This window comes from Amphiprion ocellaris, chromosome 5, assembly GCF_022539595.1.
Source record: "Amphiprion ocellaris isolate individual 3 ecotype Okinawa chromosome 5, ASM2253959v1, whole genome shotgun sequence".
Taxonomy (NCBI): domain Eukaryota; kingdom Metazoa; phylum Chordata; class Actinopteri; family Pomacentridae; genus Amphiprion; species Amphiprion ocellaris.
The window spans coordinates 32,175,338-32,202,081 of record NC_072770.1 but is presented as its reverse complement, the minus strand read 5'-3'; the positions used below and the strand labels follow the sequence as shown (position 1 = coordinate 32,202,081).

General features: G+C 41.0%; 3 protein-coding genes across 5 annotated transcripts; 1 reads left to right on the top strand and 2 right to left on the bottom strand.

The window, feature by feature from the left end:
- Nucleotides 1-3,409: 3,409 nt before the first annotated feature.
- Nucleotides 3,410-8,164, top strand: slc32a1 (solute carrier family 32 member 1). The gene is made up of 2 exons (XM_023294471.3): nucleotides 3,410-4,405; nucleotides 5,581-8,164. The coding sequence occupies exons 1-2, from the start codon at nucleotides 4,013-4,015 to the stop codon at nucleotides 6,766-6,768; spliced, it is 1,581 nt and encodes a 526-aa protein (XP_023150239.1). The 5' UTR covers nucleotides 3,410-4,012; the 3' UTR covers nucleotides 6,769-8,164.
- A 1,633-nt stretch (nucleotides 8,165-9,797) lies between these two features.
- Nucleotides 9,798-14,419, bottom strand: aurka (aurora kinase A). The gene is made up of 9 exons (XM_023294463.3): nucleotides 14,046-14,419; nucleotides 13,565-13,630; nucleotides 12,882-13,221; nucleotides 12,754-12,796; nucleotides 12,461-12,652; nucleotides 11,706-11,844; nucleotides 11,303-11,451; nucleotides 10,837-11,011; nucleotides 9,798-10,336 (listed from the first exon to the last, which is right to left on the bottom strand). Exons 2-9 carry the CDS (start codon nucleotides 13,625-13,627, stop codon nucleotides 10,139-10,141), a joined length of 1,299 nt encoding a protein of 432 aa, XP_023150231.2. The 5' UTR covers nucleotides 13,628-13,630; nucleotides 14,046-14,419; the 3' UTR covers nucleotides 9,798-10,138.
- A 1,101-nt stretch (nucleotides 14,420-15,520) lies between these two features.
- On the bottom strand, nucleotides 15,521-22,509 carry LOC111585092 (uncharacterized). Of its 3 annotated transcripts, none has more exons than XM_035941041.2 (6): nucleotides 22,403-22,509; nucleotides 20,899-21,010; nucleotides 20,507-20,612; nucleotides 18,367-18,483; nucleotides 16,263-16,462; nucleotides 15,521-16,147 (listed from the first exon to the last, which is right to left on the bottom strand). In XM_035941041.2, the coding sequence occupies exons 1-6, from the start codon at nucleotides 22,438-22,440 to the stop codon at nucleotides 15,965-15,967; spliced, it is 756 nt and encodes a 251-aa protein (XP_035796934.2). In that variant the 5' UTR covers nucleotides 22,441-22,509; the 3' UTR covers nucleotides 15,521-15,964. The 3 variants fall into 3 exon arrangements, with proteins under 3 accessions (XP_035796934.2, XP_023150235.2, XP_035796938.2); XM_035941045.2 differs by having other exon boundaries at nucleotides 16,008-16,147; nucleotides 16,253-16,462; XM_023294467.3 differs by lacking the exon at nucleotides 18,367-18,483.
- Nucleotides 22,510-26,744: the final 4,235 nt, after the last annotated feature.

Genomic DNA, 26,744 nt, shown 5'->3' with positions numbered 1-26,744 from the left:
AGTCCCCAGAGAGCGCAGAGTGCCTTTTCACTGTCCCTTCTTAATTGAGGAGCGCTGGGTTGGCATTTTCTGCTTCGCTGGGCCGGCAGAAAGACGCAGCAGGCCAGACAATCACGGGTTAAATTGCAGGTAATGTGGCGCGGGATGAGTGCCTCAGCTTCCAGATTTTTTTTTTTAACCATTTCTTCACCAAAAATCCTCTTGCAGTCTGTGCGTTTCATTTGCACTTAATTCCCTGCCTCAGATACTCTCTTATCTTGGCTCGATCTGGGTCGTGCGTCAAACGATTCCAGTAACGCACTTCTTTTTCACTGCCTCAAACACACAGAGACACACACAGAGACTGCCATGCCATTACCTTGTCTCACTGAAAGCATGTAATGGGTGAGGTAAAGATAGCATACGAGGAAAGGCATCATTTCAGTGGAAGACGCCATGGAAACATAAAACCCAGTTGTTCTTGAACACTGAAGTCTACATTTATTTATGTTCCCTTTTCATGCTGTTGTGTTATTTATGTTAATCACTGAAAAGCAGATGCCGGTTTGTCCAGCTCTTTATTTTATTAAGCTGTGTTATCAGACTGCTCTTTCCAGGAGGGAAAAAAATATCCCTTGCTTTCGAAAAAAATATTTTGTGAATCGAGGAAAAGATTGGTGGTGGAGGGGTTGGATTGCTGGCGGAGGGAGTGATGTGGAGGTGGTGGTGGAAGAGTGGGGGGGTTACATGAAGGCGGAGAACCTTGTGCCAGCTCACCCATGTGTGTAATGCGAAAAAGGAGAGCCGGGGGGTGAAATACTGAGAAGAGAGGAGGGGGGGAGGAAGGAAAATGTGCGTGGAGACAGAAGGGGGGAGAGTGTGGGCACAGAGGAGGAAATGAATTTGAGGACAAACTGATCTCACAATGCCATTTTAGATTTGTCTACCCACCCCAAAAAAGCAACAACAACAAAAAAAGCCTCATCGCACCGGTGGGTCAAACAGAAACGCACTGATAAAGAGCTTGGACTGGTCATATCTGCATGGACAGAGATGAAGATCCTCCTGGGACGTGGCGCCCTGACCCCCTGATGACTCTCAGGATGGGTGATAAACTGGGAAAATCACTTTCACGAAGGTTAACAATGCAGCTCCCATACATGAGAGACGCCCCATGCACGATGATAACGCACAGAATGCAAAGAGTGTTGGTGTGCATGAAAAAAAAAAATCTGTAAACCTGCAGATTCCGCCAGTAGAAGACATCTTCTATTTACTATAATATGGAACTCAGCGCATTTTAGTATGAGAGGCTTTTATACAAACACATTAAGACATGTTATCCTTATGCACATGTGGGATTCGCCATTATGATCAGAATAAGGCTACATCTCATTGCACATTAATGAACTTTTATGTTATTATTATTATTGTCTCATAGCAGGTCGTGAAAAGGTCTGCAGCCGCTGTAACCTGCTGGCTGCTGGTGTCAGAGCTGCTCTTTTCATCTTGCAGCACACTCCATCAGACAGCGCAGATCAGAGTAGGGCTGCAGCCCGCTGATAACAGCCTCTGTCATTAACTCTTTCATTCGAGGCGCAGAATGCAGCCATTTCCATCCCCACAACTGCAAGTTTAAAAAAACGCACAAAGCAAAGGCGCGTCGGAGGGAGCGGTTTATTTGCCTCCTTGTTTTATGATTCAGCGCGTATCTGTGCGGATGGTTGATGCAGGCCTGATACAGCTCGGCCTGCACTCCCACCTGAGCCTGTCGGTGAGATCATCGTGATGCAGTTTGGATTTGGGGTGAATGTAGCTTCAGATCATTCAGTTTTGTAAAAAAAAAAAAATAATAATAATAATAACGAACAATACAACAGACAGCGTTTTCTCTCCGTCTTTGTGTTCATTTGCCAGCAGACGCACGTATTAATCGTGGGATTAATAATTGTTAAATGAAGAGTTACAGATTTAATATTTTTAACAGAGCCAAACAAGCACTTAGAGTTTATTTGCAAGATTTTGGGGGCACTTAAAGTTATCCAAATTCAAATGTTTCATTAATTAATGATCATCTCAAAAGAAATGAAATGATACTTCACCAAAAAAAGAACAAACACAGCAGAGTTTCTGGTCTCGCTGTTTGCTGTATCATGATGTCTCCCATCACTGATCAGGTTACAGGCTATTGAAGAAACCAGACTCGGAGCTTTTAATAGGTCATATTAATATTTTTTTTCCCTCTCTAGTTCTAAGCAAACAGCGTGAATGGATACATCGTCATACTGTATGTTCGTTCAGCCTATTTTATTGTACTGCAGGCCTCGGTTTTGTGTCATAGTGATGAACTCTGATACTGCTGCCTGAGGAAACGCTGAACATGGTGGAGGCAGACTACTAGTGACAAGGCAATGTCAACAAACTGTTCACAGCGATTTGGGCCTTTGTTACTAACTCACTTAAAGCTGCATTTAAACAAACAAAAATGACCGCAATTAAAGCTTTTTTTTATTGTTGTTATTCTACAAAGACAAATAAAATGTGGCAGGGACACCATGCTGCTTGAATATGTTCGATTCTTCTCTAGCAAAACTATACTTTAAAACATCCTAGTCAATGTATATTTTAAGTATGGTTAATGTGGTAAAAACAAAAGCTAAAATACATATTTTGGACTTATATTGAATAAAAACTAGCACGAGGAAACATGTCCTGTGTCCACTTTTCTTCCCAGTGTGTCCTCTACATTGTTTCCCCCTAAAATAATACATGTCCTAACATAATAGTACAGTTTTTTATCCTCAACAGGAATACCGCCCTGGGTCAGACTGTCGCATAATCTTCACAGATACTACCACAGTCATGAATGAGTGAATGAATGCGCATTCCTGAATGAAGCCTCACAACACAGCCGCTGGAATAAAAGTAGATCGAAGTTCAGTTTCTACGAAACAACAAGCTGCATTCTTTTTTTTAAAAAAATGCGCAATCTATATCTTACCATAATTTAGCAAAGATAAAATTCACGAAAATATTTTTCTCCCCCTGATCATCAGCAAACCCAACGCAGTTATCAAACCCGATCCGCGTAATCCCAGAGGCGGTTTGGTTACTATCGTGATGCTCCACGTCCTCTTCTTCTTTCTTAAAAGAAATAAATGGCGCAACATTAGATTTTTTTTTTCTTTTTTAGAAAAAAATAATAGCAAATCCTAAACTGTTTGTTATATAATCTGGTCCAAAGAGCTTGGGTTTTCGTCAAAATTCAGCCTCCTTTTATACGCGTAAAGTTATGCAAGACTTGAGGCCCCCGGAATGTCATTGGATGTTAGAATGAGGTATTATAGATTATGGGTTGGGGAAGAGATGGTGGGGGTACTGCAAGCACCTCCCCTAGAAATGCAGCAAATCTCTCCCGTTTTCTCCTGGTGGGGCACTGGGAGGGCTGGAGACGTGCTTTGCATTGGCAGGCTGATGAGGACACGTGTCTCCTCCCTGCCTCCCCCTGCGGGCTCCACGGTACCGCATTGGCATCAGTAAACGCACCTGAAAACCGACAAGCAACTCCTGGAAACGCTGCCTGCCACCTTATAACCCAAAAAGAAAGCGATAGCACAGGCCCCGCAAGAACCTGTGGCTCGCCTTCTGTCGTGCGTAAAGCTTTTGCGCACACCGCCGAACCGCCTCAGAGACTGAATAGGTGCGCTACTCGTCGAGCATCAGAGCGCAGTGCCAAGATGCAGAAACGGAGCAGCGACGTCTGAAGGTGACATGAACCTGGGGATAATCGAGAGCAGCAGGCGTACAGTGAACAAGAAGTGGAGATAGCAACTGAAAACCGTCGGTGTCTTGAAACTTAAAAAAAAAAAAAAAAAAAAAAAAAAAAAACTTGCGCTTTTCCTTCGTGGCTTTATCTAATGCAGAGAACCAAGAGCTGCAATCCAAAGTAGCCTCATTTTTTTACTGACTTGACTGGAGGAGAGAATCTCTAATTAAGCTGCAGACAGGTTAAGAGTCGACAGAGGAGCGAAAAATGGCGACGTTAATCAGAAGCAAGCTTTCTAATAAACTGACAAATGCAGCCAACGCTGTGTCCAACAAATCCCAGGCAAAGGTGAGCGGGATGTTCGCCAGGATGGGCTTCCAGGCCGCCACCGACGAAGAGGCGCTGGGCTTCGCCGCCTGCGATGACCTGGACTACGACCACCGGCAAGGCATGCAGATGGACATTTTGACATCCGATGAGATGGGAGGAGAAGGGAGCGGAGATGGAGGCGTCCTGGACGGGGACAGCCACTACCAGAGGGACGGCACCGGACCACCGCACTCTGCCTCAAAGGACGGAGGTCCGACGAACGAGTTGTCTGAAGTCAGACCACAAATCACCGCTTGGGAGGCGGGCTGGAACGTCACGAACGCAATCCAGGTAAAGAGCACTTCACGGATTAGAAAACGGGCGGCTCCGGTGCTCGGTTCTAATTGGCTGAGCCGCCTCCGAAGCGACTGTGAAATTCGAGATAAATGCGCACCTGCGACCGCGTAAAATGTTCATTAAAATACTCATACATAAACCAAAAGTCACCCAGGCGTTGTCCATTTGAAGCAACTTTGTCAAGTTGCTGTTTAAAAAAAAAATATGAATGTGAAAAAATATTCCCCTTATTGTTTTTGACAGAAAATGTATTTTTAATTCTGATAATATTGTCATCATATCTTATCAGATCAATGCAGAAATTTAAGAGGCGCTTAGGTGTTATAATGCGCTGAAAAAGGGAGGTAGTTGATGCCCTGTGCCCCCTCCTCCCATAAACACACATTCTTTGTCTGTGGTGATGTCCAATGTCACCGATGAACGTCCCTGATAACTGGTAACATAATACTCCGCATGGCAATGAATAAATGCATAAGATTCCGTAGCCTTTGAGTTTATAGGAAGCCTTTATGTATTAAAAACCTATTATTTTGGAGTTGGCATTCAACTGCTAAATTCACCTAAAATATATTACAGCTACAACATGTGGGGAAATGGGCTAAGCTGTCTGGAGACAGATTTGTACGCAACATATTATAAAGTCACATATGCTCCAATATTGCAGCAGAAACGTATCCAAATATGCACAGACAATCTTGCCTGCGCGCGGCTGTTTCCCCACCAAAAATACGGTGATTTTTGGATGTCAGGACATCGCTTAAAGTGCAAGGATTTTTACTCGAGAGGGGAGTCTGTGTGTGGAGACTGCGACAAAAAAAAAAAAAAAAAAAAAAAAATCCCTAGACGCAATCCCCTTTATGCCTTATCAGGGCTGTGGTCACGGCAGCCACCCTGACGTCACAGTGTGTCTCCTCCAGCTCGTGATGGCGTCAGAGGCGGGCGGATGCGCTCAAAGCGAAGTGGAAAACCCACATCATGAAAAGAAGAGTGACATCCATTCAAGCCGAGCAACCCCAAAGCCCGCATTATGATATGATCCGGTTACGCAAAGAATAATAAAAACCAGAATATATTCAGAAAAGCATAAATGATTAACACTTAATGAGCATGTTTTGGCATTATGGGGCAAATAATATTCGCAATGTGCTCTTTTTTTTCTGTGTTTGTAGGGGATGTTTGTTCTCGGGTTGCCCTACGCCATCCTGCACGGAGGATACCTCGGACTCTTTCTCATTATTTTCGCCGCCGTGGTGTGCTGTTACACGGGGAAAATCCTCATTGCCTGCCTGTACGAGGAGGACGAAGACGGGCAGCTGGTCCGTGTGAGGGACTCCTATGTGGACATTGCCAACGCCTGCTGCGCGCCCAGGTTCCCGTCTTTAGGAGGCCATATCGTGAATGTAGCCCAAATCATAGAGCTAGTGATGACTTGCATCCTGTACGTGGTGGTCAGCGGGAATCTCATGTACAACAGCTTCCCCAGCATGCCAATCTCCCAGAAGTCGTGGGCCATCATCGCCACCGCCGCTCTCCTCCCCTGCGCCTTCCTCAAGAACCTGAAAGCCGTCTCCAAGTTCAGCTTGCTGTGCACGCTGGCCCACTTTGTCATCAACATCCTGGTGATCGCGTACTGCCTCTCCAGAGCGAGGGACTGGGCCTGGGACAAGGTCAAGTTTTACATCGATGTCAAGAAGTTTCCCATCTCCATTGGGATTATCGTGTTCAGCTACACCTCGCAGATCTTCCTGCCGTCTCTGGAGGGGAACATGCAGAACCGGGCCGAGTTCCACTGCATGATGAACTGGACTCACATCGCTGCCTGCATCCTCAAGGGCCTGTTCGCCTTGGTGGCCTACTTGACCTGGGCCGACGAAACCAAGGAGGTCATCACAGACAACCTGCCCCCGACCATCCGAGCCGTCGTCAACATCTTCCTCGTGGCCAAAGCTTTGCTGTCGTACCCGCTGCCGTTTTTCGCCGCCGTCGAGGTATTGGAGAAAACGTTTTTCCAGGAAGGGGCACGCGCGTACTTTCCAGATTGCTACGGAGGCGATGGACGCCTAAAATCCTGGGGACTCACTCTGCGATGCGTCCTCGTTGTGTTCACCTTGCTCATGGCGATCTACGTGCCACATTTCGCCCTCCTCATGGGTCTCACCGGCAGCCTGACAGGCGCAGGCCTTTGCTTTCTGCTTCCCAGTCTCTTCCACCTCAAGCTTTTATGGAGAAAGCTGCTATGGCACCAGGTTTTCTTTGATGTCGCCATCTTTGTAATAGGAGGTATATGCAGCATATCTGGTTTCATCCATTCAATGGAGGGGCTCATAGAGGCTTTCAAATATAACATAGAAGAGTAGATGCAAGCCATTGCTGGAAGTAGATGTTAACTGCAAATCCCCCATTTAGTGAAAAAAAAGAATTAAAAAAAAAAGCAAACGACTTCCCAGCGAGCGCAGCCCCTCTGCTTAATTCATGCGTAAAAGCGCGCACACAGCACACGTTTTTCTCATACAGTACTTGCATCTACACACGCGCGCGCGGTGAGAGTGAGGGAATCTAATGCATCCACAACAAACACACTATACGGACAAATACATGTTGTATAAATATGCGAACACAAGTACGTATACATATCTTCCAGTGGAGTGAACGTTTACAATATTGACAAACTAAATTCGCAAAAAGTGGCATTCTGCCTTTTCGTCTCTCTTGTGGTGCTTCACCACATGAGACTTCACTTCATGTAACGCTCGAGTTTGTGATGGACGGACATAATGTGACATAACGATGATCAAGATTTATTTTAAAGGGAAAAAATAGGAATAAGAACTCAACAAATGCCACTTTCTTCTAGGTAATTTGCAATATGACGATGGGCTCTGAATGTGGAGTTAATCCCCAGAATAAAAAAAACATGACAGAAAATAACACAGTGGCAATAATAGGTAGAAAATCCTTGACTTGCGTTTAGAAATATTTTAAAGAATAGTGGAGTTTCGCTGGAAATGAGAAAATTGGACCTTTCCCCCCCGATCAGTTTTAAATACTGGCAAAGCAAAAATATCAGACACACAGCAGCTATACAAACTATGCATTGAATGTATGATATTTCAGACACACAAACATAATGAAACTGGGAAGTGAAAATTAAAAAAAAAAAAAAAAAAAAAAAATCTTCGAAATTGCGGTTCCTCTGCGTGATGCTTTCATAGGCCTTTTGTTTATTTGTTCGATATTTGGCATTTGTTCTTACTTTTCAATCGGCAATAATCTAAAAAAAAAAAAAAAAAAAAAGAATCACCATGAGTTCAGCCCCAAATTCCAGCTAGATGGGGACCCCAAAATGAAATAATTCTGCACGTTCAATTCTAACATAATGCATTAAGATAAACACACATGGCCTGGTTTTAATTTGAAACGACTCCTGTCTCGAAAATTCGGTGTCTGAAAATCTTCTTTAAAAAAAGAGATCATTAGAGAGGAAAATGTGCATACAGACATTTTTCATTCTGTGCAATCCAATGGGTCCTGTGGAAATGTTATAAAACCGTATGTGTAGTGTGTTATTGTGGTTTCAAAAAGATGGAATGTATATCTCAAAGTCGTTCTCATATATCGTGAAATTAATATTAAAGAATAAAGAAATAAGTGAAATTATATTGTAAAAATGTGTGTGGTTTTATGTAAAACGAAAAACGGTCAGAACATGTATTTTTTTTCTCTCTATAATAAAAGACAAAAAATGATGGATAATCGCAGTCATATTTATTTATCTATCTATGGAAACTGAGGTGAACTGACAGTGAAAGGCTGCACAGGCCCAAGGCTTGGAAAAGGAATAATGTGAGAATATGTGTCTGGGGTGTGAGGAGGGAGGGATGGGGGTTCATACTGTCTGCTGAAAATCCGATTACAAATTGTGCTGTATTCATTCCAGGCCTGCTGGAGAGAAACTCGGAGCATGCGTGTTTTTCCGCTGGGCCTCACATTCCTGCATGCTCACGTCAAAAAAAAAGGGGGAAAAAAGCGTTTCAACAGATTTTCTGCTGCAGGCTGCATCAGGCCTTATGGCCGACCTGTTCATCCACTCTGTTGATTTCCTCCTGCTCGGGCAACATCTGGACAAACTATTTATTTCCGAGTGGCATCATCTGAAGCTGAAATAGGGCGCTAGCAGGTGCAAAATGAATACACGGAGGTACCTTAAAGCGCAGTCCACCTAAACACTTCTCAGACTTAAGGGCCAGTTCTGATGCAGTAAAACTGCAAACAGTAATGCGAGAACAGCACTTGAACTGCTGCATAAAATTCACTGCAAAACTTGGGTAACACGCAAAATAAAGCTCATCTGGACTGAAATAACTCTATTTTCCTAAAAGCGTCAGTATGTTATGTCAACCTCTCACAGTGAGAATTTTATGGACATAAATCAAGGCATTTTATGCATCTATTTTTTTTACCTAAAGCAACGAATTTTGGTATAAAAACGAGTCCTGACAGGATTCTTTTCCTCCCAAAAGAGTTTTTCTCCATATCATTGTGCCTGGGGAGGCACCTAGTGGCTAAGACAGTTAATTGTATAAAACATTTAGGCCTACTGGCAGGACATTTGTACCTAATGAGATGATCTTAATTATTTTCACAACATAATGCTCGTTCTGTTTATTTCCTTCAGACAATTTCCCTCCAACATACGCTTGAATAGTTGATGTTTGTAGGTGTATTTCAAAGATTTATTGTTATAGTCAATGTGTGTTCATTGAAAGTCCACAGCTTTTATGACTATCACTGTTTAACCCACATTTCTCCACTTTAAAAACCCAATGCATATTATTTACTCTCCTCTAAATACAGTTTTAACTGCAGAAACAGACATTTAATCCCCGCACCTGCTTAAAAAAACATTAATACTAGACTGGATAATCTCACTCTGATTAACTCCCACAGGTGTTCTTACTTTATCCCAGGGTACAACTTTAAACCATACAGCAGCTTTTAAACAACCTCAACCTGAACATATAAAAGTAACATTTTCCAATTTAAATACTCTTATTTGTGGGGCAACTCGTTACATTCAAAATACAAGAAGTTTAAGACAAACAGCCCACCGAAAAGTATTACTTTCTTTACAGTCTAAAATTTTATTTTGCTAGCAGAAAATCATTTCCAATTCACTAAAGGTGTAGCATAATCCCAGTTCCAGAGGTTTTCTAGCGCCCTCTGCTGACATCTCACCACTAGAGGCTCCTGATAAAACAGTAAAGTGATGGAAGCATCTCACTCTACCAGCATTAGTGCAAAGTCCGTTTTACCAAATGCTACAGACCACTCCCAGCGTTTGAAATGCAAACACAACAAACAACAAAAACTGATGAAGACATTTAGGTTATTTTCAAAGTGACGTATTCGATGAACGATCATTTTTATTTCAAGTAATAGCATTTTAGAAAAGCTCAATAAAATATTCATAATTATGCAAAAACGGTGAAATATTTACAGGCTGGACTATGCCATTTGTAAGAGAGGAACTCAAAAGAGAAGAAGGTAAAAGAAAACAAATATAACCAAGTGGCTCAAGATGTCTGCAGACAGAAAACATCCACGTGAAGTGATTTTGTAGTCAGATTAGTAGAGGCAGACTCAGCTGCACACCGGTGTTCATGTTGCATACCTTTGTACAGCCTGCACTCGGCAATACTCCACCCTCTCATGTACAGCCCTCAGATGCTAAGTGGAGAGCAGTCCCTGGCTGAGCTCTTCGTTGCTCAAGGTTGTGGGCTTCTTGGTGGAGTTTTCGACCACCCAGGGGTGGGAAATGACCCCCTGGATGGGCAGTCTGTGCATGGGATTGTGCTTCAGCAGCCTGGCAACCAAGTCTTTAGCTCCAGCACTGATATTGGACTGTGCAGGGTAACTGTACTCCACCTGGATGATAAAGACAGAAAACACAAAGATTTAGGCTGCGTTCAAGTGCTACAGCTTCTCATTCCAAAATGTGTACCGATTCATGTGTACAACGGGGACAAACTGCTTTGTCATAAAATTGCACCTTTCCTCACATCTGTTGCGGTTTGTAGGACAAAATGAGCTCTCATGTGCCTGTGCACTTTCAACAAATCAAGCTTGTTTATACCTGCGTGAGAGACAGTGATATAGCGGAGCAGACAATTATGGGTCAGAATGGTCAGAAAACTATATTGGCTTACAAATTGCCAAATCAGACTGGCTTACATACAAGAAAAAAATAGTTTATGCGTATTACATTTGACATGCTTTGTATGGGACATACAAAATCTTTTTGTGACAAGGTATGTAGCATGGTAGTATGGATACTGGAACAAGGGAGTACTGCAGGCATAGAAACTCTAGTTGTATGAAAAGAGCAAGCAGCTCTATGTTAAATGCTTGTTGTCGTGGGGTCATACCCTTGAAATCCTGCGGTAGGTCTCCTCGTGAGTTTTTGCTTCAAAGGGGGGTTTTCCAACCAGAAACTCAAAGCAAAGGACACCAAGACTCCACAGGTCCACTTTTTCATCGTGAGTTTTCCCCTCAATCATCTCTGGAGGCAAGTAGTCAAGAGTTCCACACAGAGTGGATCTCCTAAATGAGAAAAGAAGAGGACAAAATAAGGCATTGTGTCATAAAACCAGGGGGGAAAAAAACAACTACCATAATAATATGTACCTACTCACACAAAATTTTGAGTACTGCAAAGCTTGAGCAGAATTTGCAACCAACAAGTAAATTGCAGATGCAACCCGAAACATTCTTCTCTCAATGTGAGAACAATTTTACATAAAGATTCCCCAAATACAACACTTCATTACAAGGGAACAAACAACAACAAAAAAAACAAGATTACAAAGGTGCTTTACAGGTATATGCACTTACCTGGAGGAAGGGGTGTGAACTGACCAGCCAAAATCCGCAATCTTTAGCTCACCATTAGCCCCCAGTAACAGGTTCTCGGGCTTGATGTCTCTGTGGATCACGTTCTTGGTGTGGCAATAAATGAGGGCATCTGCCAGCTCCATGATGTACTAGTACAGCACAAAAAGCATAAATCACTGTCAATACAACACACCATACTTATGTCAATATCCTCAAAGTTTTGCAACGATCAAGTCTTTGAAGGAAAACTACTGAACATTTGTCTGCTGGTTTATACACTTACATTAATTTTAGTAATAGTTTGCTCAATATAAGCACATGCATACATTGAAATTGTGGATGTCAATTGGTAATTAATTAGAATGGTGATTTTTGTAAAAAGGTCTTAAACTGGTGCACTTACTGTGGCACTTTGGCTCTCTGGAAAATGTCCATTGCGTTGCAGCTCGCTGTACAGCTCTCCTTTGGGTGCAAACTCAAGGATGAGATACACACGAGATGCATCATGGAAGTACCCATAGAGGCGCAGGATATTAGGATGCCTGTCGAACGCCAACACAGAGGACTATTCTCAGAAATCTTCTTGACATACCCAACTTTTAATTAGAAACAGCAAATACTGGCTGAACTAAATGACTATCTCCATTTAAAAAAAAAAAAACATCTAAGACTCAAAAAAATGCAATCACTCCAGCATGAACTTTTATACTACAGTAAAATCTTGATGTATCAGAAATCACATTTTCAGAAAGTGGCATGGGCAAAACAGATATTAACATACAAAATAATAAATATAAAAAAAACAACAACAAAAAAGATGTAGCCACTGCCAGTTAATAAAAAACACTGTAAAGTATGCTGTCTTGGTCTTGCTGCTTTGCAACACTCCTACCTAATAAAGTGGTCAGTGAGTGTAGGTATGCAGCATGTGGTTCTGTTAATCTCTATTACATCAAATTGGGGGTGCCTCAGTTAGTTAGAATACCATCAACTGATATAAATCAGATGGATAAGTGTAATAGTACAATGAGTGCAATACTATAAATAAGCAGCAGCAAAACCTTATCCTGCTGACATCCAGTTTTGTACTAGCGAACATTAATCAAGTCTGACTCACATAAATCTTTATAACTGAATATATTCTGAACAACATTTTACCTGAGGTGAGACTGGATCTCCACTTCTCTCCTCAGCTGGTGCTCCACCCCAGCCTTCTCCAGCTGCTTCTTGAAAAGCACCTTCAGGGCCAAGATGAACTTAGATTGTCGCTCTCTGGCCAGGTAGACATTACCAAACTTCCCCTTTCCTAAGGGACGCCCAATGTCAAAATTTTCCAGACTCCATTTCTGTCTGCACAAGCACAGTAGCACATAGTTACAAACAATTGCAACATAAATCATTCATCTCAGGGAATGTCATATGAATAGTATAGGAAATCCCAATTGACATACTTTGATGAAGATACACGTGCATTATCATTCTTCGCTGGTTTGTCTGACAAAAAGAAAAACAGAGACATGTTATAGCATCTACAGATGAACACTATGAACCTGTTTGCCTAGTATAATCTTATATTTACTTTGTGGCTTCTCCAGCTTTGCTGATTCTGATGTTGATGTGGTCGACTCTGGTTTCACCTTGGGCACATGCGTTTTTGGCTGGTGTTGCTGGGAAACAGATTTGGGCTGTGGTGCCGGATTCTGAGTAGCAGGGTTCACGTTCTGATCAGCAGTATGCGTGGACTTGACAGCAAAAGGGACATGAGATACTGGTTTCTGATGGCTCACAGGCCGCTGAATGCGTTGAGGTCCATTTGACATGCCTAGGACCCGCTGATGCTGAGTTGGTGTGACCACAGACCTCTGAACCGTCTGTGACTGTTGTGACACAGGAACCCGTTTCGGCCCATCGCCATTTGACTGCAGTTTAAAAAAAATGCGAAAACACTTAATAAACTGACTTTTAGGGGTCTTTCTGATCATTTTTTCACAAGCTGGGTAAACACTAAAGCTGTATTGATTTTATTATTTATTATTCTTAGCTGTATGTGGGCAACTTTACCTCTGTGTATGTATACATGTTAACTCTTAACTTATGTGTCTGATTATCTCTCTAACCTGTAAAACGCCCATAGTGATGTGCTCTAGAAATAAACAGAAGCTCAAAGCTAAACAACAGTGTCCAAAAATAAAAGCTCAGAAAAGCTAGCCCACAGCTGACAAGTGATCTCACATTCAACGTTATGGGAACACTGTATATTACCTTCACTTCAGGCCTGAAGGCTTGAAGTTTCGTCCCCTTTGGTACCTTGACAGAAGAGGCCATACCCTGAGAAAAAGCAAGGAGGGTTTTAATGAAACAAATCACACTTAATCGAAAAATAGGCCTGTATAAATACGTAAAATTCCATATTCATTGAAATATTTTAGTCGATTAGATTTGCTCTGGCTAAATTACCACACTATTAAAACAGTTGAGTTGGTAGCATTATCGCTTTTACAACAAAGTATTGGAAAAACGGTTGCACATCACTGATGCATTCTTGTATTATGTAAAAGACAAGTATCCAAAAATTTATACGAACTAAAAAGTATACAGTCGCATTAGGGGGTCAAATGTTAGCCATCGTCCTCTCGTGGCTAACTAACGTTTATAGACAACCGCTAATATTAGCTTGGAAACCAACTCAACACATCACACACAATACTCTTTTAGTTGGTCTTAATAAGAAAACATGACTTACCTAAATATGTTATTGCACAATGACCGAAAACAACCACTGCTGGATAATTTATCACAGTTTGAACAGGTCGAGAGCTGCTCTCAAGCAGCCAACGTTACCCCAGCTAGCTAGCAGCTACGTCGGCCAATTGACGCTGATATTTGTGGCCAGCTACATACGTAAGGAATATCCACGGCAACGTTACGATGAGGCTTCTATTTCCACCACGCTCTAGCCACACAAGTCCTGTTGGTGTTGTAAACGGGTCTATAAACCTTAAAAAATGTGTAAATTCAAGTTACAGAAAGGTAGGAGTTCTGACTTTAACTACAAGCGGCTAAGTCTTTTCCTAAACGCTGCCTGTTAGATTTCAAACGTCCCTCCGTTCACAACCTTTAAACTCACCACGGGCTCCAATTGGCTGAAAGAATGCTCCGTTCTCGCTATTCATTGGCTGATGCGAAGTACGGTAATGACGACAAAGGAAATCCTCCAAAATAGAAGAGGGCAGCGCATGCTCAGTACCGACATGAAATGTGCACATCAAATCTTCTTCAGACATGAAGAGTAAACACAACTAAAATCACTGTTTAAATAGGTTGCATTTTTAGGAGATAAGAACATTTACTATTAGATCAAATTTGTAGAATTCCCATATCAATAAATAACTGACTTTACTAGCACGTTAACTTTTGAGCACAGTAATTTTTTTGCATGGTGCATATTAATATTATGCTTCTACGGTCTTTTCTAGCATGTATCCAGTTTTATGATTTTTTTTAAGATTTAAATTTGCTATAGTTTTACTCTATTATGCTTCATTTTATTTTATCATATTTTTTGTCTTTTGTGCAGTTTTAGAGTGTGTTATTTAAATACCACTGTGGTTCTTTTTGTTTGCTGACCGGTTTTGTTGTCCTCAAATTTCCCCTTGGGAATAACAAAACCGAAAGGTCAGAAAATGCAAGGTACCTCTGACACCCATCTATTAAATACTGTCTATCAACTGGTTATCAATGTGGCAGGACTGAAAACAAAGTCTGCTGTATGAATGGTTGAAATGAGAAGGCGAAAAAGATAGACACTGCTTAACAGTAATTGTGATTACTGTGATGAAAACATTTTTGGTAGAACCAGACCAATAACATTATATATTCACTGGTAATTAGCTTTACAAGCTTACAATTTCTCACAAGTTAAATAGAAGCACAGCTTGCTAAATCAATAAACCTATAGCAAACACATTTTAAAGTCCCTCTCTGGTTATTAATTTAACCACTGAAAACCCTCCACCTTTTATTTAGCTCATAATGTGTCTTCTTGCACATAACAAACACCAAATGGACATGTTTACTAGGGGGAAATATAGATTTTCACTGGAGGACATATTTAAAACAAGTTGCCACAAGCTTTGACAGAAATCCAATTCAATTTAAAACATGGGGTGAATATTCAACTGGACACATGTTCACAGGTAATCAGTAAGTGAGATAAGATAAGAAATCATGTTAATGTTTATTTTCAGCCTAAAATATAGACTGCTAAAATAATATCACAATACTCTGAAATGCTCTAAAAAAAGCAAGTTGGACATTAAAATGCAGATGAAAATCCTTTTAGGAGCCAGCTGTTCTGCAAAATATATTAGTACTTTACCTTCTTTGCGTCCACCGTTAGTTAACTGCATCATAAAGCTTCACCGCTCTGTGGCTACATCATCAAAGTGCATCTTTACATACAGAATAAGATGATTTGTGTTTTTTTTTTCTTTTACAGTAGATTAAAACAATGTCCTGGTGTTGCACATTTCACATTAGGTTTCAGAAAGCAGAAACATGCCAGAAGTTCAGGACAGCAGTCTGATGTTCTGAAGAGTTCAGAGGTCACATGGATACTTCATCGAGTTCAGAGCTGAGTTGTCACCCAGGTCATCATGTGATTCAGGTCAAAGCGTAGTCACACGAAGAGACTGATACGGCTGCTGCAAACTGCAAATCAATGCCTGGATTCTGAGAACTTAGAAAGTCCAGTCCCTTCAGTGTCCCAGTTGTGGAAAGACATCTGCTGCTGTGGTTGTAAACCAGGACAATGACATCACAGTTACACGCATGCAGCTCCTGAACCTGAAAGGATCAAGAAATAACACTCATTAGACACTGTGGGATCAATGATGGCCCACATGTAGCTTTCATACAGTTAAATAAGCATTTGTTTATGAGTACACGTACGCTGACATACTTTTCCCTCAACAACTTGTATGAGGCTAGCAGCTGCTCCTTGTTGACTGTCTTTGTCTGAGTCCTGGACAGACGGATCTGTTTCCGTGGTTCTGTTCACATATTCATCAGACGATGATGAGTCCTGGCTCGGACCTTCCTGTCCCTGCCTGCTGCACTCAGAGTCAGCCTCCTCAGTCCTATCTTGATTTTGTGTGACATCTGGAATGAAGATAATTTCACAGAATATGCGTAAAACCATCTTTTTCATGTTGAGCTCATCAAGCAAAACATAGAAAAAGCTCACCACTGATACTCTAAAGTATTAGATATAAAATCGTGATGTTGAAATAATGCTTACTTCTTACTCTCCCACCTACTTGCATTTTCCCACATTTTGTACACTGATTTTTTTTATCGCTTGTTTATGTGACATATTGTGACGACATTACAATATGGTTTATAACTGTTTCTGTCCATGAAAAAATAAGTATCTCTGCCTCTTTTAAAACTACCCTGTAGGACTATACTAAAACATGAAAGACATTTGAGAAGATTTTTTGTACATTTCAGCTCTCTATTTCTGCTACACAGGCATGGCAACAGCAAATTTTGATTTCAGCTGAAAATGCTTGGTATACAATCTTCAGGGGGGTCCAGGGGGGCGCAGCCCCCTGAAGCCGAGAGGTTTTCAGTAAAATAGAGGTGATTTAGAATGAAAAACATGCATAGATTTACAGAAGACTAGATTGTAATGAATAAGTTAATTCAATGAAAAGTTAACTTACTTTTTCTTCAATGTTGTCTCTGCATTTAGTCCTACAATTTTTACAGTTCTATAGGTCTTTTAACACTATTTACACTGGAGTTCTACACTGGTCACAAAGTCACTTCTAATGTCACAGTTTCCTCTATGGAGTTAGCTGTGTCAGTTTTTTTTTTTTTACATTTCCAGAACACTCTTTAAACACTATCAGGGATTCATTTTGCCCTGAGTCATGAGTCAAATACCCAATGTTTTGTTAAATGACTCAAATGACTTTTCTCTCAAGCCAATTCCATCGGAACTTGTTTTTGACACTTTTATCTATTTCTAGCACCGATGACTCTTGATCTTTCGATAAAAACCTCATGATTCCACCGAAAACGATCCCAATAGCTCAAAATTCCAACACGAACATGCCGCCATGAATTGTAACAAAAGAATGCATCAAGCAATTTGATTGGTCCAATCGTTGGCAGCTAACCAATTTCGACCAATCGCAAGGCCTTTTACAATGCAGCAGGAGCTAGACTGGTTCTTTGTTTTGCAGTCTGTCAGATGTAAAGGTGTTCAGTGAAGAGTTGGGTATTTAGTCTTTTCCTAAAGACTGAGAGACACTGCAGATCGAACAGAATTTGGTAACTCGTTCCACCATTGAGGAACCACAGAGAAGAAGAGTCTAGCTATAGACTGGCCTTGTTGTGGTGGTTGGACCAGGAGCCTTTTGTTGGCCGAGCGTAGTGAGCTGGAGGGAGTGTAGACCTGAATGAGAGTTCAGCGGGCAGCAACTGGAAGCCAGTGAAGTGATCTGAACAGTGGGGTGACATGCTTTTTTTGGCTGGTTGAAAATCAGACGCTCTGCTGCATTCTGGATCGTCTGCAGAGGTTTGACGATGTGTGTCGGGAGAGCCTGTACCAGGAGTTGTGCTGCATGTTCAGACAGCAATGGTCTGATCTTCCTGATGTTGTACAGGACGAATCGACACGACCAAGCAACAGAGGCCACATGAGCCTTAAAGGTTAGCTGGTCATCGATGATGACACCCAGGTTTCTGGCAGACTTTGTGGGTTTCAGTTGGGTTGATTCAAGCTGGATGTTGATTTCCTGTTGTATAGAGGGACTGGCTGGAATGACAAGGAGCTCAGTCTTGGAGAAGTTTAGTTGAAGGTGGGTTTTTTTTTTTCATCCATGCTGAGATATCTGCAAGTCATGATGAGACTGGGGGAGAGACCATGTGATTGTCCGGGGGGAACATCGTGAAAATATGGGTATCATCAGCATAGCAATGACATGAGAAACCATGGGGGTGGATTATTGCACCAAGTGGGGTTGGATATATTGAGGAGGGGATTGAGCACTGACCTTCGAGGAACCCCTGTGGATAGGCTGTCCAGTTCAGGCACTTCTCCCCACCAAGATACTCTGAAGTATGTTCTTGAGAGGAAGGGCATGTACCAACAGAGGGCTGATCCTGAGATGCTGGGTACAGAGAGTATGGACAGGTATACAACTAAGAACTGGGAGCTCAGTATAAAAGCTTGGTTTGTATTTCATTCTGGTGTACAGTGGATGCTGCAACAACATTTATGCGGTTTAACCAAAAACTGAAAGAAAGACATGACATTATACATTATACATTATAGGGCAGCATTTCTGCAACAACATTAATATTTTTTTTAAAAAATCTCTCACATGTGCAATATGTATAATTCTGAAGCCGTCCAAAATTGCATAAAATCGGTGAGTCTTGGAATACGAATACAATGTGTTGAACAGGAGATAAGGAGAATGAAGATCGAATAGAAGACACATAATGGCATCATGGTATCTGTTGATGTGTAAAAGTAATGCCTGGTGACTCGTCGATGGTTGAGAAGGAATCGCCCCACCGCAAACAAAACAGAAAGTGCTACCAACACACACACGCCAAACAACAAAGACCCCAAGTGAATAAACAAAAATACGAGCTAATTCCCTCCCAAGCCACCCCGTGTAACTAAACCCACTAAACCAAAAACTAAACACCCGGGGACATCAATAAAATAAAACACGGTGCAGAGAAATTAGGATTAGAACAAACCAATTAAAGTAACCGAATTGAGTTAATCAACAGCCAACTGAAATTCTAAAACCCCAAAACACTTTAAAGCACTCTAAAACAGTAGCAGGCTAAAATCTGTGGGTTAAAAGAGACAGATGTCAAAACCGATTGTAAATAGTACTAAAAAAACAAACAATTTAAACTTCCATCTCACCGTGTAGATTAAAACCACAGATCCAGGGGATAAAAGCTGCCACCGGAGTATCTCTGCACTAAACACCAGTTAAAACCAGACTTTAAAAAAAGCATAAAAGGAGGGAGAACTAAAAACACCTACCTGCCTCCAGCCAGCCCGAGTTGAGACCGACTGAAGGCAGCGGGAGCTATTTAAAGGCCACTTCCGGAAACAAGAGGGAAGTAATGCTACCCTATGTCTTGAGTGAGTGGGGACCCCTACTGGCCGCTACAAGTGCATCCTGTACATCTCTGTCCTCCTCCTCTACACCTTGTGCCACTGCAGGCTCATGTGCTGCTGCTTCAGGTAAATCCCATGAAGTCTCATCAGAGAGCATCTGAAACACATACACAGCATACATAATAGCGATAAACTGCAGCCATTACAGGGTCGTTCACAGGACTGATACACGATAGCTAGCGAACTAGCATTAGCTTACCCTCATATGTCGTCCAGTTCATATCCTCTTGTCTTCAGCTTGATACTGCTGCATCGCCTCCCAAACTCTCCTGTGTGTCTCCTGAGTGTTCCGACTCGCCACTCTCAGCTTTCTCCGACTCTTCTATTACTTTGAATCTGACAGAAAGCCACAGACTGAGCAGCAGGTGAACCATCGTCTCCGTTATGTTGCGTTTGTGTCGCACGCAAATGACGTTAAGGGACTTTCGGCTCGCTGCGCTATGACGACTCCACCCACGATGAGGCTATATGGAAAAACAACTAAACCGAGACGAGCCGAGTCAGATACAATAGTGGCGAACCGTACCGCGCCGAGTAGATGCTTGTGAAATCGCGGCTTTTGTCTGTTACGCTGCGGGAGAAACGCCGAGCGCTTCTCAAAAACCGGGAGCAAGAGTAACAAAAACATACCTCACCTCCCCTAAAATTTTCTCAACGGATTTGGACGATTCACAGAAATGATCAATTTGAAAATTAAAACGGCGGATTTCCGCGGAACGGCGGAAAATTGCCATGCCTGGTTACAATATCAATGTAACAACAACACATGCTAACATTTTCCCTTAGTCTTCAGCTTCACGTATTAGTTGAAATCATAGTCAGTGAACTGATATTAAGCTCACTTCTGATCAGTGAAGTTCTCTTTGCATTAGCAGATTAACTACACTGCTTTTTAAAGTAGAGCTTTTGGATTACTGTAAGATTGTGCACAACACACCAAGTGACAAAACATTAGTGAAATCATGACCTGCTTTAAAAAAAATTACCTTCAGTAGAAATTCTTGCATTTGATGCAGTAGAGCATGACTTTTTTGCCTTTGACTGCCCTTCATCATCCCTCTTCTTCTTTCGGTTCCTGGAGTAAATCCAACTCTTTTACCAAAGAAAACAAACAATTAGTATACAGTTTATAAACAAAAACAATGCAAGATGCTTTGACTATCTGTCAGCAAACTTGTCCACAGTATATCAAACAATGTATAGTTGCACCTTTGACATATCTGTGTTAATATCACTGAAATGCTCCAAGTAAAAACTATTTAAGTGTGTACATAGTTGTTTTTTGGCAATAGATCATGCTGACTTTTACCGTCATGATTTTATTTCTTAATCTGAATAACAAGGGGCAGCAGTGTGAAATTTAACAAGTCTATTATACCTTTATTCTCTCATCCACAAGGCCTGTTGCCACAGATGCCTGCTGGATTTTCAGTTTGTTCTCATCTGTGCTGCAATTCTGCATTCCCTGTGTCCAGAGAGATTCAAGAATCCTGAAACCGCAGCGGCACACAGGGATCAATCTCTCTTACTCAAGTGAAGGGTAGTTAAAATGTAAATAAAGAAACTGTACAGTAATAATCAGCTATTTATACAGCTTGAAGTTTGTGTGGGCAGATTTTAAAATACGTTACTAAAAAAAAACTGTGCAAACAGTTACAACTTTAGTTACTTGTAGTCATGATAACGCAGCTAAATTTAATGCAGTCAGACACCTTTTTCTGAGTGCAGAGTAACATTTTGTTAGAGAGATACTACTGTGATACTACTTACCAAAACATCTGAGAATTTGTGCAAATTTATGTAAACTACAATATCTTGCATAATGGAAAATCCTATTTAAAAGCATGATAAAATAAGTCAATGCATGATTTTTGAAATCTGTCAAATTTCTCTCGTTGTTTTTAAATCCTGTGTTTGGTGACTTCCTCACCAAAACATCCAGTAGTTTCCTGAACAGAAAATGTGGATAAGAGTGGAACATGAACTAATGGGTGAAAGTATTCTGTTTCCATAAACAGGTTCTATCTGTTGAAAACTGGCTTACAAACACAAAATTACCTAAATAAAATCTACATATGGTATAATAGATCAAAATCTCATTATGATGTAAATGGTTTATGAATTGCACTCTACTGACTGAACAGTTTCTTACAGTTTAAAGGTTTTGTTGAGACAATAGACATTAAAAAAAGCTTGAACATGTCAAACTTGCTTCGTAGCACACCACTAGAGATTTTCATTTTCCCTGCAAAAGCAAACAAAAATGTTATATCGATGTCATCGATTATTAATAATCTGTATTGGTCCTGAAACAAACAAACAAACAAAAACATGTAGGCCAATTCCTAATGCATATGGTAGCTTGTTAACATCTAATAATTTCCTTTCTGTCTCAAAAGAACATGTTGTATTTGACTTTGAATTTGAAGGATTATTATCTTTTACAAAACTCTGCAATAGACAGTTCAGTTATTGGAATATTTGAGGTGAAATAGGGTTAACTACTGAGGAAGTAACATATGGGGCAGACTTATTCCACTGCAAGATGTTTTGGGCCTCTGTTTATGAAGAATGAAAGTCAAACAGAATATGCTGAACTGGTGATGAATACTCAGTACTGGGGACACAATAGTAGGTGGGGTTAAAATAAGTTGAGTCAGTTCAGCAGCATGACACTAACACCTTGTCATTGTAGTCATGCACATTTATCCGTAATGCTTTTTTCTAGTAAATGAAGAACTTAATCAGCCCCAGCTTTATGAACCTGCATGTAAAGCTGTAAGAGTTGTAGTTCATGCGGATAAATTCACCGCCACGCATCAATAACAGCAGTTTTGTGACGATACAAATAGCTTTAAATTCTTGCGAAATTATATACTTACTGCAGTGTTTCGGGAGGGTAGGCGTATTTCTTCGGCATGTTGTGATTTCAACGTGTTACCGCCGCTGTTGGTTTGGTCTGAATTGTGTCTCCATTCAGTTCCTGATGACAGACTTTGTAATCTCGCGATATTTGCAGAAGATGGCACTTTGGTGTGATTTCAGCGGATTTCTACATTCATTTGTAGAAACTGTTACTTTCATCAGTCAGAATTAAACGCGTGTCCAGTCCAACTTTTTGTTTTATGAACAAGCTGTTCATTTTTTGTTTATTTTTTTTGTGTGCTTATTTCACTCAAACATGCTAAACTATCAGTCCCCCCAGGATGAGACACCATATATGCTGTATTTACTTTGTACATGTTGAGAGCTTTAGCAATCTAAACTCTATATTTGCACATTTTCTGACCCTCAGTTCATTCCTTTACCTGGATTTAAACTCAACGTAAAGTGAGATATGGAGGCCTCGTTCAAAATGTGTAATGAAATGATGCATGCACACATATAAGACAAGAATAACAATTAAAATATCAAAAGGGGGCATTAGTAAAATAATATCAATCAATCAATCAATCTTTATTGGTCATTGCACACTTTCATATACAACGAAATTTCATTTCATTTGAGCTGCATTTGAGCTGCTAATAACAACATTAATTAGAGAATTTAATATTTTAAAATCAACTAACCACATAAAGCAAGAACAGCTGGATGTAATGAAAGATAAAATTAAGTAAGGGTGAAAATGAGTGAAGCTTTAGATGGTTTTACATGTTTTTACAGGTCACAAATGCACAGTGAGTAAAATGCATTTTCCAAGCTCAGTGAAGACAGCCTGAGCTGCAGCGTAACCCAATCATACACTGCATGCACAATTATTAGGCAAGTTGTATTCTTGAGGATTTTATTTTTTTATTTTTGAAAAAACACAGTGCTCTCAGTCAATCCAAAATGTAAATAAACCTCAAACCTGAGAATTTAACAAAGGAAAGGTGAATTTTGGGTTTCTCAGGAGAATATCTATGTGTGCACAATTAATATCCAACTATTAGTGTGCAGAATTATTATGCAACTAAATGAAAAACAAAAAAACCCCATCTCATTTTTTCATTTTCCTTTTAGAGTAACTTTTTTTTCTGATATTTCAACAAATATTCAGTGACCAATATAGCCATCCTCCTTTTCAATAACTGTCATGAGCCTTTCATCCATGGAGTATGTTAGTTTCTTGATCTGTTGATGAGCGACTTTTCGTGCAGCAGCACCTCAGGTTCAAGAAGGGCCCAAAGTTCTCCGTAGGGTTTAGATAGGTGAGGATGTCATTATTCTGTCATATTCAAGGTCTTTGCTGGCTAGCCATACAGTGGAGTACCTGGATGCATGTGATGGAGCATTGTCCTGCATAAAAATCATGGCCTTCTTGAATTATGTAGACTTTTTCCTTTACTGCTGCTTGAAGAAAGCATCTTCTAAAAATAGGCAGTAGGCTTCGGAGTCCATCTTCAACCGGAAAAGGTCCACCTAGCTCATCCTTAATAATAGCAGCCATTACCAGAACCCCACCTCCACCTGTGGAGCTCTGTGCCCATTTGTGATTCATCCATCCATCCATCCATCTGGCCCTTCAAGAATCACTCTCAATTCATCCGTTCATAAAACCTTCGGAAAATCTGTTTTCAGATGTCTCTTGGCCCAGTGCTGACATTTCAACTTGAGTCTTTGTTAGAAGAAAATTGAGTGTTCACATGATCATATACCTCTGTGCTAAGTTTCAGTAGTTTTCTACTTGCCTGTACACTCGCAAGAATGTATGTTGTAACCACATTGCCACACATGCAGCTTACAGTCACAGCACACACACACCTCACCTGTATGACATTAAACATTCTCATGAGAGAATTCTTCTTCTCACACCACACATATGTTTTGTCTCAGAGCGTGGGACCGCCCCACCCTCTGCTGTTCTGTAACCTATGCTTTATTATAAATAAAGGAACAAGGAACTGCTCGGCGCGTCTCTGCCTCAGAACGTGAGCTGAGCAGGGTGCCCTTGTACAAGAAATCTCTTTGCATGTGTTTGATCTGTTTCTCTCCTCTCAGTTCTGTGATCTAGGTTGGAGTCAGCCCGCTGGAGGCGGTAATCCTCTGACAGTCTTGTTCAGCTGTGGTCGTGTTTCAGCCTTCCTTACCTGGGCCATGTCTCTGAGCACCAAACCTTGTACTTCTGGACCCTCCAGGTAGGTTGCTTTTCTGGAATATGGCAGCACTGGAGGTTAATGAGTTCCTTGGAGCTTCACCTTTAATTCTTCTCAAGCCTTTAGCAGTTAATTTGCATCTTCTTTTTCTCCACGTTTCTTGTGACTCTGTTGACTATTTGCAACAAAACGCTGGATTGTTCGGTGATCACGCCTCAATAGCTTCGCCACATCAACAGTGCTGCATCCCTCTGAAAGGCATTGTACAATCTTTGACTTTTCAGAGTCTGTTAAATTTCTTCTTCGGCCCATTTTGTCCAAAGTAAAGAAGCTGCATAATAATTATGCATACTTTGATATAGGGTGTTGATCACTTTAGGCCACAACCTCCCTCATTACAAAAGTACACATCCCCTGAAAATGATTAAAACCAATTAGCATTCAAGTTTATATTGCTCTGAGTTAGAAAATACACATGAAAACGATGATAAGGTCAAAATACTCACTTGCCTAATAATTGTGCATGCAGTGTAGTGTGTATGGTAAGAGCCCATGTTAAAAGACAGTACTAAAGTGATGTAATGTGTAAATAAAATAGTCAAGGTCTCATAAATAAATGAGCCCCAGTTTCTGTCACTGCTTACATAGAGTTAGGGCCACCTAGCCTTAGTGTTATAACATATCATATCATCACCTATGATCATTTGTAATGCAGAGATAAACAGTGTCTAAGGGCTGATGCATGCATGAAGAAAATGTCACCATAATCCAGCACTGATAGAAAAGTTCCCTCAGTAAATGTTTTTCTACAGTGGAGCAGGAAACATGATATATTCTGAGAGAAGAAACTTCACCAGATTGGACACTATTATTTAAACGTCAGCTTCTTGTCAATGTATTTTGACTCTGTGACTCTCACTATTTGGACCACACACAGTAAACATGACAGAGTTGTCCCAGTCCCAACGTGTGACAGCGACAATCATGTCCAATAAAATGCACTTTGTCAGCTACAATCACAAAACAACGGCACAAATAACTGACACATTTTTATTTTTAACCGTTCATGTCACGTGGCTGAGCAGTAATTTTAAAAAGAGAAGCATTTATTTCACTTTTTCTAAAGATGAAGTTGCAGGTCTGGCATTTGGCCACCAGATGGCATCATGTGGCTCCTGCAGTTCAAAGATGCAACATTTATGCATCTTATCAAGTGAACAAAGTCACTTATGTCTGCAGAGTAACAGCCTCAGTGTCTGAACTCTGATATGATAATATTTGCATACATTCATGAGTGTTTGTCAAGTGAACCTCCCAAAGACAGTCTGGTGACTTGAAAGCACATTGGACATTTTGTAACTTAAATAAAGCAATGCTGGAATTAAATATCTAGCTCCATATTAAACACTTTATAACTTGTCTAGAATGCTTACTCAAGACAAAAAAAGCAGCTGATTCCATAATACTTTATGTTCTATTTGACATGCTTAAGCTTAATTGAATTCCCAGGGTATATAAGAGGCCATTTCATGTCATAAGCTGCACTGCACATGTAAAGGCCTAGAGTGGTTTCCTGTTCTCACATAATACCTAAAGCAAAAGAATTATGTGAAGCCACAAAGGCAGACATCTTGGCACTGCTGGAAATTGGCATGAAGGAGAGACAGGTAGCGAAAAAAATGAAGATCTCCAAGACGCCGTTCATTACACCAAGAAAAAACAAGCCAAACATGGTACTATCAATTTGCAAGCTGGTCGTGGCAGGAAACATCTTTCTACCCAACGAGATGATCGTGCACTCATCCGTTCCTATGTCAGGAATCGTGGTCAGACCTCTAGGGACCTTCAATATGAGTGGGCACTGTTGAGAAACGGGACTTGTTTGGCAAGGACAGTTGGAAACCAACTTCTTGAAGCTGGTCTGAAGTCACACAGGACATGGAAGAACAATGAAAGGCAGAGGAAAGCCCGGTTACTCTTTGCTGGAGTTGGACTGCTGATGATTGGGCTAAGGTTCTCTTCAGTGCTGAATCCAATTTTCAGTTGATGCCCACTCCAGCCAACTTACTGGTTAGGAGGAAGCCTGGAGAAGCTACAAACCAGACTGTCTGCCCCTACAGTAGAACATGGAGGTGGATCAGTGATGATC